The sequence below is a fragment of the Protomyctophum bolini genome (genome assembly GCF_963924005.1).
Source record: "Protomyctophum bolini genome assembly, chromosome: 5".
NCBI classification, from domain to species: domain Eukaryota; kingdom Metazoa; phylum Chordata; class Actinopteri; order Myctophiformes; family Myctophidae; genus Protomyctophum; species Protomyctophum bolini.
Genome location: NC_137866.1, coordinates 30,482,517 through 30,499,795, shown reverse-complemented (window position 1 = coordinate 30,499,795; position 17,279 = coordinate 30,482,517). Strand labels below are relative to the sequence as shown.

The 17,279-nt window shown below is 41.7% G+C and overlaps 1 protein-coding gene across 1 annotated transcript in view; it reads right to left on the bottom strand.

The window, feature by feature from the left end:
* LOC308316183 (polyhomeotic-like protein 2) overlaps window positions 1-13,182 on the bottom strand; it is a 33,312-nt gene extending 20,130 nt beyond the window's left edge. Inside the window, exons 1-2 of the mRNA XM_080764619.1 lie at window positions 13,063-13,182; window positions 782-1,052 (exon numbers count right to left, since the gene is read on the bottom strand). Coding sequence (XP_080620745.1) covers window positions 782-985 — 204 coding nt within the window. The 5' untranslated portion in view covers window positions 986-1,052; window positions 13,063-13,182. The remainder of the gene's footprint in view (window positions 1-781; window positions 1,053-13,062) is intronic.
* Between the last annotated feature and the right edge of the window lie 4,097 nt (window positions 13,183-17,279).

Below are 17,279 nucleotides of genomic sequence, written 5' to 3'. Positions count from 1 at the left end.
GTGTATCACACCCAGCAACATTAAATGTGTATATATTTGATGCATATAAAATATTATTTAACACTTTTCACTTTGCTATGCTGCTATTATCCCCTAATAATGCACTTCTAGCTTCCCGGTTATCTCAATATCGCAGGCAGAGCTTAGTGCAAAAACAAAGCTATATACAGTATGATCATTTATTTATAGAAAGGTAGGATGAAAGAATGCATGACTATAGTATTTACGAAACATTAAAGGTCTCAAAATGTGCTTTTCGTGTGCTGTATCTAATTTAGTGTGATAGCCTATTTCCATTGTGGGCCTATATCCCACAATGTTACCATCCATGTCCATGTTCATCCATGTCAGTAAGAAACGTGCATCAACTGGCCTGTTTCCAATTTAAATATTCAATATTCATGATCCAAAATATTTTCTTTTTTCAGGAAATTTAAAATACACATTTTTCAGGAAATGAAGAAAAACGTATATTTTGAAAACAAAGCAATACTGCCTCATCGAAGTTGGTGTTGTGACTATATATATATTATTGTCAATTTACTTCCATGAGAGTAGGAGAGGTGGTGGAGTTTAGTCGCTTTAAGTTAAGAGGTTTTGTCCAAAGAGCTTTTTAGTACTTTTTATTGGTTCAATATTTTCGAAACAACACACAGACGTAACACGTAACCACCAGCAACCGTGTTCAATAGCACTGATTTATCAACAACAAAATAATCCGACAGCAATTTCTGTCATTTTCAACTGTACTCAAGTAGAGATAACCATAAAATGGACTTACTTGGACTGTTTGTCTGTCTGTTATCCCACTGTAGACTGATATCCGGGGCAAAATGTGCCGGCTCCCAGCCCCACTGGTTGTGATAGTGTTGTTGTTGGTGGTGCTGATGGTGTTGGTGGTGATGGTGTTGGTAATGGCTGTGGCGCTGTTAGTGGTTGTATTGCTGCTGGCACTAGAGGCCACTGGTGTCTGGTCAACGTGCATGGCACTCTCCACCTCCAGTCCAGCCCCAAAGGGACTCCTCTTTCTGATTAAAATAGATTAAAAGTACCTGTAGGCAGCAAGAATGTCAGTTGTTGTTGTGGGGAAATGTTCAGTTTGTGAAGATATGAAGGTTGAATTATGTCTTTACAAGTTTGAGTACAGGCTGCACAATAACATTCAGATTTTTTATTTGCTTAGTTAATTCTATTTATCTCTTATTCTTCCTGCTATTTTTTATATATATATATTTATCAGTGGGCTACTGTACTGAGCTTCCTGTTTTTCTAAAGGCCAAATGCAACAAGACAAATCCTTGATCCAGCTGGCAGAAGTGTGTGCTCAGTAGCACCCCATGGTGGCTTTGGTGGGTATTTCTCAGGGTTCTTGGTCTGATGAGACAGAGGACATATTTTACCTGCCATTAATGTGTATCCTGGGTCATCTAGACAGAAACAAATATTTGCCTCCAGATCCAACAAAAGACATTGGAAGTAAATTGACCCTAATGGAGCCAACCCAGGGCAAAGCCAGGAGGGGAAAGAAGCGTACCACCTATGACGACGTGCTGCGGCACGACAGCTTGGCTGACAACACTGAAGAGCTCAAGAACCTGATGTTGGATAGGAAATTGTGGAGGGCAGCGATGCAGGAATCCTGAGTTGGTGTTGGCTAGACCTCACTCAGCAGCAACTGACTAACAGGCCCATAAGAGTGCATTTGATTTCAATGAACTTGGGAAGGACCCCTGGGGATCCCTGGACTCCACTTTGAGCACCACTGGATTGCTGCACCATGAGCTGCAGTTTGAGCTTACGGCAAAAAGTCCTGTCAGACATGAACATGTCATTTGAAAAATTACTTGATGATTAGCTGCTCTGCTCTATTCATTTAAACACTTAAACTACTGTAAAAGCAGAGGGTCATAATCTGTAGCCTATATGAGAGAGCTCCAGGGCCATGTGAATCGGAAAGACAGTAACATGCCATTTTATCTAGATTTATCATCTTTAAAGATAACTACAGTCAGTGACACATTGCAGGCAAATGTAGTGTTGTACATTAATAGATCCGTGGTTCTCAAAGTGGGGTCCAGGGTCCCCTGGGGGTTCTTGAGGGGGTTCCAGGGGATCCACGGCTAAATTATTGATAGTTAGGACTTAGGAACCAAATGGACCTTTACAGGTCTGTGACTCTTTTTTTTAAATTAAAATGTTTGAGATCCACTGCATTATATCACTATATTTGGGGGGTATCTGTATCATGAAGTGTTGTATTATAGTGTTCTGATACTTGGTACTGTGTTCGGATACTCGGTACTGATACGTGCAATGTACTTGTATGTATGGTGTACTGCCTGCCTTAATGGTAACATAAGAGTGGAGCTGTGTTAGAGCACGCTGAAGGCCGCGGCTAGCAGGCAGTGATTGTGATGTCTAGTCTGTGACGTCATTAGGACATGAAGTATCCAAGATATATGCTGCTGTAAGTGGAATAAACCTTGTGAACGTTTTGATGTGACCAAGTCTCGTGTCATGTTAATCTTCTCCCGGGCCGGCCTGTCTGTCTGTCCGCCGCCGAACCATGGAAATGCCAGCCGGGTCGTCACACACCAGAACCAGACGAGGGTCCAATACGTAGAATACAGTTATCATAACAAATGGTGTCAGTTTAGTGGGACCAGATGCAGGAGGTGAGTCACTTCATATTTTACTCTTCATCTAGAGAAAAAGTGCCTCTCCTCTTGCCTGGTAACATGTCGGTTATGATGCAGGGTTTACCTTAGTTAAACCTTGTCTTTTTGTTGTTCCCACATGTAGTACATGCTTCCAAATTTCACTGATATAGACCCGACTAATTTAACATTTAAGTGACTTATACAGTTTTTTTTTGTTTTTTTTAGTGACGTGACAGAGTTAAGAGATAAGACTGTTTGGGTTCAAGCAGCAATATGGTTAGAGTCCATATATATAAGCCTAATGAGGTTCATTAGCAAAAGACTGCGTAGTTAGATACGCGCAGCAATATGGTTAGAGTCCATATTTAGTCTGACGTTTGGTACGCCAGCAGAGATTATTACACTTTCCTTGTAGAGGTCAGTGGCCTCAGTGATGCATCGCAGCTGAGGTTATAAGCCGGATGAATAGCCTACTTTGTCCGCACAACAGCTGTGAGTATACGCTGCAGTCTGTTGTTTTTATAAATCTGTTAGATGTTGTCTAACAGGGTACGTCTGTGAGATAAGCGTACTAAGCCTGTGGTGTGTTTCCCACAGCAAACTTTAGTTACACTCTGGTCATAGTCAAAAGTCACTGCTAGATTTAGCTACCAATTTCAAGGTAGCAGTGATAAGGGCTGGTGTGTGAACAGACATCGTTTGAGCATTCCATGTGGTTGTCAATTCTTTTGTGTTTTGTGTTTTGTGTCTTGTCGCAAATGGACAGTCAAAGTTAAGATACCCCCAGAAAGAGGGGTGGACATGTGCAAGTAAAGTGACGTTGTGTTTCCCTGTCACGCTTTAAGAATACACAGTAGTTGCCACATTCATCCAAATATGCCATGATGATATTGAAATGGGCATATAAGAGTGGTTTAACGTGTTATCCCTGGGGTTTTCATATAACACTGGCATGCTGCTGAGCTACACTCTGTGTATTGAGTTGAATGTTAAGCGATTACAAAGTTAAAACAACCCCTAACCTAAGGGGGCTGATGGATTGAATAAGTGAAATATTAATCAGTATTCAGTGAGACAATGAGTAGTTTCTGTTTCATTTCACTTAAATGAGTGTGCAAAATAGCCAATCTACAAGATGTAAATAGCGAAAATCTGTGTGGGAAGAAAGATCAGAAATATAGTAATCTAATGTTTGATTAGTGTAAAGTGTCTATTTAGCCTGCCCTGGGAGCTGGAAAAGTCAGTACACCAAACGTACTCGAAAGAAAAGGAAGGCCTTAAAGTAAGGACCAGAAGCGCATAGAAAGTTCTGAGAAAGCTGTAAGCGTTTTTGGTTGGTAGAGCCCGTTAGAGACGAGTATTCATCTTTTCTGATCAACGGGCCATACTCTCGCGACGGGAGAGCGCAGAGGCTTGTGTAACCATGGCAACTTGGTGATTTCTTTCACCAGCACACTGGCCTTATCAGAAGAGGAGAAGCTATCTCTTTTCTCACTGGGCCAAGGGAGGAAAGCCGAAAGAGCAGTGTTGTGAACTTGTTTATAAACCTCCCCCACAGCAGTCAGCTAGTAAGAATCACTCCCTCACGAATCCAAGGTAATAGCAACAGGACGGGAGAGCGCAGAGGCGTGCGTAACCATAGCAATTTGGTGACCTGGCACCAGGGCACTGTGGCCATAAGAGAGCTGTTGGTCTTATCTGTGGAATGCGTGGGGAGTACAAGTACTCTGATGGGGTGTGAGTGAGCATATGTGTGTGCGTTTTTCTTCTCTGTTCCCCTGTCTGTCGGGGTTGTGATTTGGCTAGTGACAGGGGAGAGTGGGGGGGGGCGCGCGTGCGTGATTTCACCCCTGTGTGCGTATGGGAAAGCGTGAAGAAATGACTGGTACAAGAGGGAAAGTTTGATCTTCCTGTATATTTTTCTGTCTGCGAAGCTGTATGATACGAGGTTGTCTGAGCGTTGGTGTTTCTCACACACAGCAAAAGAGTCCCTTCACGGAGTGTGTTATCTCTTATCTCATTAAGCCAAGGTCATATACATGTAGGCTCAGACAATAATAGACCCTTCATTATGCCAAGTTAGGAGACTGAATGGAATTCAGTCAAGATATTAAATGGGACAGAATAAAACACATTATAGCCATAAAACATGAATAAGGTGACAGTATTAATGATCCCGCCTTAAATGTATAGGGCTGAGATGCGTAGGCACGTGTATTGTGACATGACAGGAATGTTATTCAGGAAAAATAACATATATTGGCATTAGGCCAAAGAACAGAAGTGGAGGAGACATCATCCACTGGACATTAGTGTAAGTAAACAAATAAAAGAAGCTAAAGGAATAAAGATAATGCCACGACATTTAGGATCTAAATGTAATATTCCCAAGAGCACTAAATATACCTGCAGTAAAAGTAAATAAAGGACCGAAGGTGTAGTTCTTGTGACTTGACAGAGTTTGGAAAGACTGCGTTGTGTTTCACGCAGCAATATGGTATTAGTCCATATTTAGTCTGGCGTTTGGTATACCAGCAGAACAGATTCATTCTGTATTCATAGTAATCTGTTAGATGTTTCTAACGGGGTACGTCTGTGATACGGAGATATCACAGCGTACTAAGCCTGTGGTATTCTTCCCACAGCATACATTTTGTGTGGTTCCACTCTGATCATTTGTATTAAAAAGTCACTGTAGATAGAACATTAAGGTACCCAACTGAAGTGTTCAGTTTGAGAACTAAAAAGTGCAGTTCTAGAAGCTCGTAAAGGCCTGTAGGGCCTCATTTTACTGTCGGAAAAAATAACAGATCTACAAGCTCGATAATGGCCGTAGAGCCTCGTTCACTAAGTGTCATAGCTCAAAATTGGCCAGCTTAAGTACATTTATTTCAAGTTTAAGTAATATGTATCAAGAAATGTAAGCTAATACAGGAAGGAAAATTAGTCATTATTCCGTTATAATGCAGTAATTGGTGGAGTTCCAATCAAAATACAATCATTAGACAGCTTTTTAGGTTGCACCAAATTCATGATCCCAAATTTTGTGTCCCATATGGAGGGGAGGTGTGTGGAATATGAATCAGACAGGCCTGAAGCATATAAGTCCATAATGAAATGACTCAGGTACGACAGGATATATTTTAAGCGAGTCAGCCTGGGAGGCCAGGTCAGATTCAAGATGTGTCAGCCTGAGGTCAGTTCATATGCTAGTGCAGTCAAAGCACTCCATGTGTGTACATTTCTCATACAACTACACACACAGACACACTAAAAGGAAGTGGAAAGTTTGTCGACATTTATGTTCAAAAACATTTTAGTAAAACTGCCACATTCAAATATATATATATATATATATACCCAGTGTATTAAAAATATTTATAATTCCCATTTTTTGTCACATCTAAAAAGCTGAATCGTCATCTGCCCACCCAGCCAGCACCCACCCAGCCGAAGGGGGGGTGAACTTCAACCAGAAAGACATTACAATGACTTTTTGTCCTAAGAGTGGATGCCGAAAGACATTTTGTGGAGTTTTACCACTGAACATTTGTTTTTGGCACTGAACTTTGGGGACATGGGTGTTCGGGGGACACATTGATGTCATGCGATGGTTTGTGTGTTGAGCACACAAGCGATTGAACTGAACAATGAACCTGGACCTTTTCTTTTTGTACTAAGAGAGGAAGCAGAATGACATTTTGTGGAGTTTTACCACTGAACATGTGTTTTGCACTGAACAGGAAGTGTTGTGTCGGGGGGACACATTGATGTCATGCGTTTTGTGTGTTGAGACCACACTAAATTGAACAATGAACATTAAGGGTTTTTGCATCTCACTTCTGCATGTCACTTCCATCACGGGACTACAGGAAGTGTTGGGGTCATATCTACAGCAACAGCGGAGTACGATGTGGAATGGGAATGCTAAATATTTATTTTACCAGTTTTATGTGGAATTCGGAAAAACGTGGCAAGTTATTTTTTCACATTTAGAGGTAGAACAGCTCAGAGGCGCATACTAATGTGCACACACGCACACGCGCACGCACACACACAGAAAGATAGACAACAGGGTTGTTTGGTCTAGGAAGATGTGCCTGTTCAAAGGGAGGTACGCGCGTACGTGTGTGCATCAGGGTAGAATTGACATTTTCAGTATTAAAAGTCAATAAATCAAGTATATTATGACTCAAGTAAGGAAGGGCTAATTCATTCTTTAGCCCAGAAGTTGGTGCAATTTATAAGCTCAGCTGTAATCCATTTGGAAGGGAACTCCAATAATAAAATAAAATATAAAACCAATACTGTGTAGATCCTAGGCCCGGTCAATAGTGAATTAAACATTAAGTGTGGTTAGGAAAAAAACCCAAGTCGAGTTTATTAATTACTAAGTTCAAGTTGTTAGGGTAACCCCAGAAACGATGCTCAGCAGAGTAGGCTGTAGAGTAGGCTGAACGGGCGCTTCTTGTCAACCTACAACATGGACGCATGTTTTGTGGGAGGAGTGAGAGAAGGGTGCGTATTCGGTTCAAATAAATAAAGGATTTAAATGAAGTGTGATTCAGCATAGAAAAGGCCAAATTATGAAAGGTCCGTCAAGCTATAAAGGACCAGGGAAAAAATAATGGTCAAGAGTCTGACTAGTGTGAGTGAATTGGGCATTAGTAATATTAGGGGGCTCCACCATGGTTTAGCAAGCGTGGTTAAGAGTGGACAATTCTAACCCTAATATATATTTCTATTTTCACAGAAACACACAGGAATGCAGTCATGCTGAATCAGGACCTGAGTCGGCTGAATAACTATCATTCATGTTTCTATCTCCCCAAACGCCAGTTTTCATGAAATGTGTCTGGTTAATTGTGTTGCAAGAGGGCAAATACAAATTTTATTTGCATGTGCAAGAGTGACGCAAATGGTCTGAAAGGATTAACAAATTAACCCATAACAATTGAGTGTCTGTGCTTGGTGTCTTGTTGTGGTAAAGCAGGGCCCTGTTAGCTTATCTTGTTTTGAGAACACAGAGAGCTCTGTAGAAATTGTTTTACACAGAGCAGGTGGGCAGACACGAAGCGGAGGTGTCAGGAAAGCACCAGTGTCAGGGGTCATTCATGTAAGTAGTAGACACGTCACATGCTCAAAAATACACATTTAGAAATTTTAATTGTATCATTATTCCCCTTGGATGGGTGATTGATTGATTGGCGGAATATTGATTAAGTAAAATCAATATAGTATGAGGATGGGATATGAAGCTCCCACGCACACACACACAGTATGCGTGTGTATCTTTGTTTTGTTTGGGGGGGGGGAACCCAGTGCTTTTCAGTTTTGTCCACAGGAGACGGACAGCAGACGGGAAAATACAGAAATTGAGTGGGTTTCCAGACCCAGTACTGGTGTATCACCAGGTCCAGAAGGCCTAAGCGTTCAGCCGGGGAAGGGAGATCGCCTCGGGCATAGAACATCAACCAGGGCCCGACCAAGGGTCTGACAGCAGGGCCATCACATAGCTACTGCAGATGTCTGCAAGAGAGCAGGGCCAGACCACGGCCTACACCGGATGACAGCAGGGCCAGACCACGGCCTACAGCAGGGCCTGCGCACGGCCTACAGCAGGGCCAGACCCCGGCTTACAGCAGGACCATCACATCGCCACTACGGCCTACAGCAGACCAGCCACCGGACGCAGGCCGCGTCCTGCAAGGGTCTGCATCTGACAGGTCACGGGCCAGGAGGGTCTGTGTCGGCCTAGACCGCAGTGACGCAAGTGTGCCATTTGAACAACGTCCTATGACCATTTTTCAGGTCTTGAACTCATGAAGGAAATAGGAAGTAGTCACATTGTGACGAAGACCTATTTTGCTCAGACTATATGAGACAAGCATGGATACTGATCCTGGATCAGAATGAGCGCGCGCGATGTTTATGGAGTAAGCGGGATGCTATATCATCAACAATGCACGGCCAGGTCTATATGACGCAGGCTGGCGCGGACAAGTCCATATGCATCGGCGCACTATCTGATGGATGCGGTACGGGACAATTGCGCGCGGTCGCCAAAAATGGAGAACTGTTGCCTGGGCTCTGTGCGAACTGTTGCTTGGGCTCTGTGCCATATCGGTTCCAGTGGAGTAGGGTCGTAAGAGTGGACTGGTGGAGTAAGTCTTGAACATGGAGTAAGTGTTGGACTGGTGGAGTAAGTCTTGAACATTTTCTGTTGAGTAAGCCAGTTCGGGAACATTTTCGGTTCCATTTTCTTTTGAGTAATGCCAGTTTCATTTTCGGTTCCATTTTCTTTTGAGTAATGCCAGTTTCGGGAACATTTTCGGTTCTTGAACGGATGGAACATTTTGGAACATTTTCTTTTTATTAGATTAATGACTGGTTTCTTGTGTCTCAATGTCAAATATGTGTTTATTTGCTGTCATTACACACTGTCCCTATACATGACACCCACACATTCCCCTGTAGGAATGAGGGCCTCCAGAGATAAGGGAGGCAGGCATACTGCCAGTGTGGAATGGTATAAAAGAGTGGTTAGATGTAGGGGCAATGGTCAGTTATAAATGTCAGAGATGGTTGCCTTGTTCCAGTCCAGGTAAAGACAGGCTGTACTTCCGTTCCCAGACAGATCAACAACATGTGCTAGATAAGATATGACGAAGAAGGGAGAAATGCCAGTAAGCCTGCTAGACTGAGAGAATAGATTAGAATGAACTAATCCTGTGGTGTTGAAATTAAGTGTGATTATTCATTATTCAGTGTGATTATTCATTAGTTAGAAATGAACTAATTCAAACATAATCAGTGATTTCAGGATGATTTCAGGTTGAGTGTATATTTTAATGTACCCTGTCCTATCCCCACGTGTATATGTTGTATATTATATAGTATATATTATATATTATTTATTGTTGATTTCTCCTCCTCTTTTCTTTCTGTGTTTCCTATTTTATCTATCTCTCTCTCTCTCTCTCTCTCTCTCTCTCTCTCTACACCTATGTCTGTGTTTCAAGTGTACAATCAGGTGGCGTGCGCGTGCTTGCTCAGAGATGGATCAATGATTATTGATTAAGCAAAGAGATCACATAAACGAGAGGCTCGATACAATTTCCCTGGCAGGAGTCCAGGTTTTTTGGTATCGATACGTGATTGTACACTTTTCCGCATTATAAATACAGTATCAGATGACGTTGTCCTTATAGGACAAAAGAGTGGGCTGTTGTATTATAGTGTTCTGATACTTGGTACTGTGTTCGGATACTCGGTACTGATACGTGCAATGTACTTGTATGTATGGTGTACTGCCTGCCTTAATGGTAACATAAGAGTGGAGCTGTGTTAGAGCACGCTGAAGGCCGCGGCTAGCAGGCAGTGATTGTGATGTCTAGTCTGTGACGTCATTAGGACATGAAGTATCCAAGATATATGCTGCTGTAAGTGGAATAAACCTTGTGAACGTTTTGATGTGACCAAGTCTCGTGTCATGTTAATCTTCTCCCGGGCCGGCCTGTCTGTCTGTCCGCCGCCGAACCATGGAAATGCCAGCCGGGTCGTCACACACCAGAACCAGACGAGGGTCCAATACGTAGAATACAGTTATCATAACAATGAAGAATGGAATGTGGTGACATAAAAACTAGTTTTTGTAATTTTTCTTAAAAATGTTTAGGTTTTCTGAGCTCAATTGCACCCAATAAAACGGAACTTTTAACATTCAGTAGATTTTCTGTGGTCTGGGATTTTCTGGTTCAAACAAGTGCTCTGATTTCCCTGCTGTTTGTGAAGAAAGAGTCAGCAAATCCCATATATGTCAATGGGATTTGTCAGCAGATGTCACTGTTCACTGTTTTGCCTGTTTTCATTGCAGCTCAAAAGGCTTCCAAAACCCAGAGAAAACTCCAGACCACACTGAGGGCTGTATTTTGCGTGTCTTAAGTACCAGGTCTTATTCCCTAACTTGAGTAAACTAAAGACCTGGAGGCGTGATCAATGCCATTTGGCTATTCTGAGTGGCCAAGCAGCCCTGAATGTTCAAAGTTCAGGTTTTTTTCTTTTTTCATGTGTGTGGTTCTGTTTATCTAAGTGCCTGTGTAGACTTATTGGACCTTGTTTGAGAGCCTTAAATGAGTGAAAGTAAGACACCATTGCCCTACTATGGCATAATAGCCCTCTAATAAAGGGAGTTTATGACCCAATCCTTTTCACCAGTTTTGTTTGACCCAAATATATATATGTGAACATCACTCTGGTTGTACACGAGTCACGACACACCTGCCCCACTGCAGTGTTGATTTCGTCGACTACCTTTTTTCACTGACGAAAACTAAATGGAAACTACATGAAAACTAAGCTATGATGACTAAAACTAAGACTAAATATATATTGACAATTTCGTCAACAAACTAGACGAAAATGTTTGCAAGGGACTATTGGACAAAAGATTCAGTGTAAGTAAGACACAAGTCATTTTATACTTGGTTGCATGCTGAAAATAGCAGATCTACAAGCTCACAACGCGTCACATTGCGACGCGTTGTGAACATGTAGATCTGCTATTTTCAGCATGCAACCAAGTATAATATAATGTGTAAAATCAGCCATTACGACGGCATTTAGGCCTCCCAAAATACATTTTAGTCGACTAAATCAACTGTAGATTTAGTCGACTAAAATCTTATGATATTTAAGTTGACTAAAACTTGACTAACACTAAAGCATTCCAGGTGACTGAAATATGACTAAAACTAAATGTTTTAGTCATAGTATCATTCCAAAGACCAGGACTATATACTGAAATAGAAACTTGCTGCCAAAAACAACACTGCCCCACTGTGATAGTCGAGATTCTCACAAATCATGCCTGTATTGCCAAAACTCGGGGGAGAAAGAGGGGTGGAGTTTCTTCAATCTAGGGAAAGATTTGTCCAGTCCAGTCACTTCAATCTGGGTCTGGGAACCCCAAACTCCTGCTGTCCGAGGCTCATGGAACCTTCTCCAGCAGAGCTTGAGGACTCTACTAGGAATGTTTTTTGTGACCATTATTCCGTAACGGATCTGACCATAAAGCTGGCTTCTTTGTCTGTTGGGGACAGGCTTTTCACTGCAGGGTGAAAGACATGCTCCGTTGTCTTGGTTTCATTGATTATGGGGACGTGAGACAAAGGGAGCTCGCAACCATGTTGTGAACTTGTGATGGTTGTACATTGAGATGGGGAGGGAAAAGCCACCACAGATTTGTTGAGGATGACGACATCTGATGTTAAATGGAAATGCATACATGTCATAATCTTTCAACCTGGTGGTGTTCTTGACAATACGTACACGACACGTAGGGTGAAGATGTTAAAAAAAAAGATCTATAAGCTCATAACAGATATGTGTTATTAGCTGAAATTGTTGCAAAAATATAAAGGCATATATATATTTTAGATTTATTGGCTGGACCTTTCTTTGTAACTTCAGACTAATTGATTGGTTCTGGCAGTGGTTTGTGACAAATGTGAGTAACAAGGACCAAGCTGTTTTTATTACATAATTATGCATTGACTATTGCAGGTGTACAGCCTGAGGGTCAGAAAGCAGCAGCCATTTATAGTTCACCTTCTACACATCTATACATATAAGGAAACCTGGTTACAATGCATGCATGAACGCACGTGTGAGTGTGTGTGTGTGTGTGTGTGTGTGTGTGTGTGTGTGTGTGTGTGTGTGTGTGTGTGTGTGTGTGTGTGTGTGTGTGTGTGTCACTGCAAGGGCACCTACAGACGGCTGCAATTCGAAACTGGCCCAACTGGCACCCGTAAAATCTGAATCCCCCACCCACCTTTTTCCACTCACTGTATATGTTTTTTCCCCTTTCTCCTATGATGATTTCAAATATTGTAAACAAGTGTAATGCTTTATGGTGTCATCCACTCACAGTTAACAGTTTTTGTATTGTTTACTTGAAATGTACTGTAATTCTACAAACTGTTAATAAATATTTCAATCAATCAAAAACTGTCTCTGTCAGTGACCTTCAATGTTTAAATCAAATTAAAATGCTGGCCTGTGTAATAACGTAATATCAATGCACATGCCTGCACGTGCAGTGCACACATTTTGAGCATGCACAAAAACACACATACACGTGTGGTGTGAAGCTGGCTTTCACACACAAACGTCAAACACTGAAGCCCATGTGGACATACAACGTAAACAAACACATGCACGCACGCTGGCGCGCGCGCTCTCTCTCTCGCGCGCTCTTTCTCATGCAGTCTCTCTCTCTCTCTCTCTCTCTCTCTCTCTCTCTCTCTCTCTCTCTCTCTCTCTCTCCAAAATATATCAAAACACGCGTCGTGGATCATCTCAAAGACAAAGTAGCCTTCACAGAAAGACAGTCAGATCGTACCTTCATGAATGTATGAACGTATCCAGTAATCCAGTCCTCAAGACACTCACCACTCGAGCTGCTGCCTTCTGTTATTCTAGATTATATAATAGTTGCCTCCTCCTCGCTCCCTCAAATAGCTTCACTCACTATACAAGAAGAGAGGGAGGCGAAATGCTATGAATTAGCGTTCCATAAATCGTCATGTGACTGTAGTTATCCAATGTTTGCCGTCTATCCACCAGTGACCTCCCATTTCCTTGGGACCCTCCCCTCCTGTTGTCTCCCAGAGGGAGATGACAGGGGGCGGGTGCCCCATAGACATATGGGGTGCCCAGTGCCCTGCCATGGAGCTCTTGCCTGAAGGCATGCCACTGTGTCCATGACAGCAAGGATTTAACTTTTCAGGGTATCTGTAAGGCTATCTATCTCCTAGGTGTCAAAATACTGTAGTGGCACGTACAGGAACAAATACAGTAGCCTATATTTCACAACATGTATAAAATATGACAAACAAATCCAACAGTAGCCTATATTTTAGGAATCTCAAAATATGATGTGTATTTCTCTGTTATGGGAGAGAACAAGTTTGAGGGACGCCAGCCTTTCCTATGCCCAGCTTTCCGGGTTTGTGTAAACATTTAAACATTGAAGACAAAAGGGAGGATGGAAATTGTTTGTAAATTGTATGAACATGTGTGTTTGTCTACAGTTTGTGTCCTATATATTGTATGCAAGTGTGTAGGATGTATTTAGGAACAAAGGGAGTCTACCAACGCGCCTCAAGCCTGAAACGGCTGATCCGGTGCTTCACAGGTACAAGGAAGGAGGAGAGGACACTGGAGCAGCACGGACATTTAGAGCCTTTTATTAGGTGCTAAGTAAGTAAGTATAGAACGTCTAGTCGTTCTGCTCCAGTGTCCTCTCCTCCTTCTGTGTAAGATGTATTGACGATTGATGGATGGATGGATAGAAGCTCGATCACTGCAATTACCATAAATGGTGTTGTGTGGGTTGGCAAGATAAATATGAAACATAAATATGAATAATATGCATGCAATGCTTTAAAGTAAATGGAAAATCATTGCCTCTAAGCTGCAGTTTCTCTACCATGCATAGTCCATACAGGGGAAAAAAGAACGTTGCCTATATTCGAGCATTAGTTCAAAAGTACACTCCTTAAGTGACATTTAATCTAATCATGAGCTGGTACGTGTGTTCAAAGGCCCAACAACATCCATCATTCTTTATGGGCCGACTGTGTCACAGGCAGAGACAGGCTCTTCCCTTGCACTGTTTATGAGCTGTAAATCTATAGCCTTTGTGTTGCAATAATGACCTCTCTTCTTGAGAGGTTCCTCTCCTCTGGTCATCTTTTCTCTCTCGTAGCTAAACCCAGAATCAGTCACTTCTTGATCTTGAGCAAGGACAGAAGGGGATGCTGAGTTATATTCCCTGAGTGCAAGCTTGGAAAAATACTGCCTGAGGCCAAAGATATACCCAGGTTCAAATCCTGGGTGATTACAACCTGAAATCCGTTTAGGGTTACGGTTGTTAACGAACATCAACTTACTTTTAAATGATACACAATTATCATACATTTGGTTTTCGAAATAATCATGTCTCCCAACATCAGCAAACCAACAGAAAAACACTTACAACTTGTTTTTAAATTAGATTAACATACTGTACACATCAGTGTTTTGTACCTGGAGCCAATGGAGGGAGTGGAGAAGGGGGAGACGAGACTTGTTATTGTTTTGGCTGGTTGAAGACTAACGTGCTGCAGCATTCTATATCATTTGGACTGCATGTGCACATGCCGGCTGATGTCTGGTTAAACACTAGCATGACTGAGAGGTCATTTTGAAGTAGTACACACACACACACACACACACACACACACACACACACACACACACACACACACACACACACACACACACACACACTCCACAGTCCACTAGATGGCAGAATCACATAAGATTAAGCTAAGATGCTGCTTGTGACACAAAAGCATGATCATAAACATGTCACAACATCTAGTTTGAGGCTGCAGTCCAACATTGTATCTCAAAGACCAGTGCGCCAACTGCGTGACACATTTGGAATCATCCTTGCATTGAAATGAATCAATCAATATATTGTCAAGGGCTCCATTTATTGATACAACAAAACAAATCATCTGTTTTGTAACTAGAATTTCGTGCGCGCTTCGCGCGCACTCATCCCAGAGCTACTTCGCCACGCACTATGGGAAGAAATAAATGGCGGGAGTTGACTCCACATGTAGTAACGGATGGGTTATTGGAAATGTACCATTGTTTTGTCCTGAATATTTCCACAGCCTAATTACTAAAGGATTGTGACTGGGACAGACATACAGTCTGACATACAATAGGCTACACGTGTGCACAGAGAATAAACAATGACCTATATGGCCAGATTTCTTAAATTAACATAGTTGGATTTTAACAGAAAGACAATGCCATAAATCAGTCAAAGTAAGTGACAGACTCAACAGTAGCACACAGCATGCAAGGCAGCGATGCATGCGTGCCAACATGTTTGTCCAGCTGAGATTTAGTGTCTCCATCTCTCTGTGGAAGAGGTTGCACATGACCTGTACGGCCACACTGAGGTGCTCCAACACAAACACAGACACAAAACAACACCACGCTGTTTGTCCAGTTGACCCAAATCAACACCAATACCTAGCCTGTTTGTCCAAAACACACTATCTGCTCGCCACGTTTCTACTTCGCCACAACCTAATGTTAGTAACAAATGTAGGGGAGAGCCGCCAAGGTTGTAACGCTTCACGGTTGTAACATGGACGTTATCTCTTGATTGGTCAACGCCACCATGACGCCATCGCGTCAGTATGTGTACAGCAAGGAAGTTTGAAGTGTTTACCTTCAAAATGCGTATAATTTTACACCTGGAGTATATGTGTGCTACAATTTTTGTCTTTGGTGTTGGTGAATAAAAATCCACATGGATGTGTTCATGCTTATGTTCTTCATTAGTTTGCATCGTGTTTAGACGGAATTCACATTCATTCTGGTCTGTAAGCAACTGCAAAGAAAACTTGCAAAAGCGGGTCATTTGTAACATGTGTTACAAATGGTCCGCTTCCATTCAATGCCATTATATGTAATATTTACATATTTGACATATTGGCCAATATTATATGTTCTAAAATTGTATTGTATTGTGTAGTGTATTCTAAAAGTAGTTTAGGGTTGTATAACATTGTACAACTCAATCAATCAAACGTTTGTTTAATCAATGTATTGCCCCATTGAAAAAAAAGAAAAGCCCAAACTGGTACACCCGATACTATTTAATATTTCCCTTATGTTTGATACATTTTCTTATCACATCCATGGTATGAAAACAATGCTAAGGAGTTGCTTCAATGAAATATAATTGCTTTAAGCTGAAAACGGGTTATTAGTTATTATGTGTAGTGTAGTGTAGTCAACATGTTAAGGCTCGCTATAATGACGCCCAGCTGTTATGTAATCGCGCATCTATAAATTCTAAGCGTGTGAGCCGGGAGTGTGTGTGTGTGTGTGTGTGTGTGTGTGTGTGTGTGTATATACATTCCGTCGGTAATTCCCTGTAGGCTTCACGTGAATAATGTTGTGTGCGCGCGTGCGGAGAAATAGTTATTTAATGAATCGCATGTTGGTGTGTGTGTGTGTGTGTGTGGGGGGGGCCTTACAGGCGTGCATGTGCGTGTGTGTGCGCGTGCAGGCGTATGTATACATTAGGGCTGTCACGATTCGCCTAGTCCACGATTCAATTCAATTTTCGATTGGAGCTCACGATTCGATTCGATGTTCGATTCGCTATCACGATTCGCCTAGTCCACGATTCAATTCAATTTTCGATTTGAAGCTCACGATTTGCTTCGATGTTCGATTAAATTTTTTCAATCTATTTTTTTAAAACCTTCTTTTTCAGCATTGAGGGCTATATTCATTATAATTTAGGCCAATATCTTGGTTTGTAAAGAAAAACACTTGTTTCCCAATAAGTCACATTTATTTTCTATAAATAACAAATCAGAATGAGAATAATAAAAGGTTTAACAACTTTGGGTTTTATGCCCTAACATTTTTTAAATGTTTCTTGAAGATGAGATGACTTGTAACATTCTTGTTAAGCTCTAAGTAAGTAAAAGAAAGAAAAAAAAAAAAAGTCAAATAGTATATAGACCCATCTGTTGT